The 402-nt window shown below is 55.2% G+C and overlaps 1 protein-coding gene across 1 annotated transcript in view; it reads right to left on the bottom strand.

Moving 5' to 3' along the window:
* crfb16 (cytokine receptor family member B16) overlaps window positions 1–402 on the bottom strand; it is an 8194-nt gene that overhangs the window by 1707 nt on the left and 6085 nt on the right. Inside the window, exon 9 of the mRNA XM_025052462.1 lies at window positions 101–258. Within this exon, the coding sequence (XP_024908230.1) occupies window positions 101–258 (158 nt within the window). The remainder of the gene's footprint in view (window positions 1–100; window positions 259–402) is intronic.

Here is a 402-nt window from a genome sequence, read left to right as displayed (position 1 = left end):
AGGTTCTACAGCAGGTTCTACAGTGGGTTCTACAGTAGGTTCTACGGGTCGGGTTCTACAGTGGGTTCTACAGTAGGTTCTACAGTGGGTTCTGACAGACCAGAACGGTGGGCAGCGGTTCTTTTTTGAAGTAGGTCTTGCAGACATCTGGACCACAGTGGACCACGGTCCAGAAGACGGCAAAAAGGAGTCCAAACAAGGCCAACGTGGTCCCGGTCACAGCGGTGGGCGTCCTCCACCCAGCTGCTGCATCTGGACCTGACGACCAGAACCAGCAGCCAGTCAGTGCTCCTTGAACAGTACCGCTCACTGACGGTCAGTGTGTGTGTGTGTGTGTGTGTGTGTACCTGGTATACTCCGACCGTGCACGTCAGTGCCTCTGTTCTGCAGCTGGTTATCTCG

The sequence above is a fragment of the Cynoglossus semilaevis genome, chromosome 20 (genome assembly GCF_000523025.1).
Source record: "Cynoglossus semilaevis isolate Cse_v1.0 chromosome 20, Cse_v1.0, whole genome shotgun sequence".
Taxonomy (NCBI): Eukaryota; Metazoa; Chordata; class Actinopteri; order Pleuronectiformes; family Cynoglossidae; genus Cynoglossus; species Cynoglossus semilaevis.
Note: the sequence above shows the minus strand (reverse complement) of the source record. Positions and strands in the feature narration are given on the sequence as shown.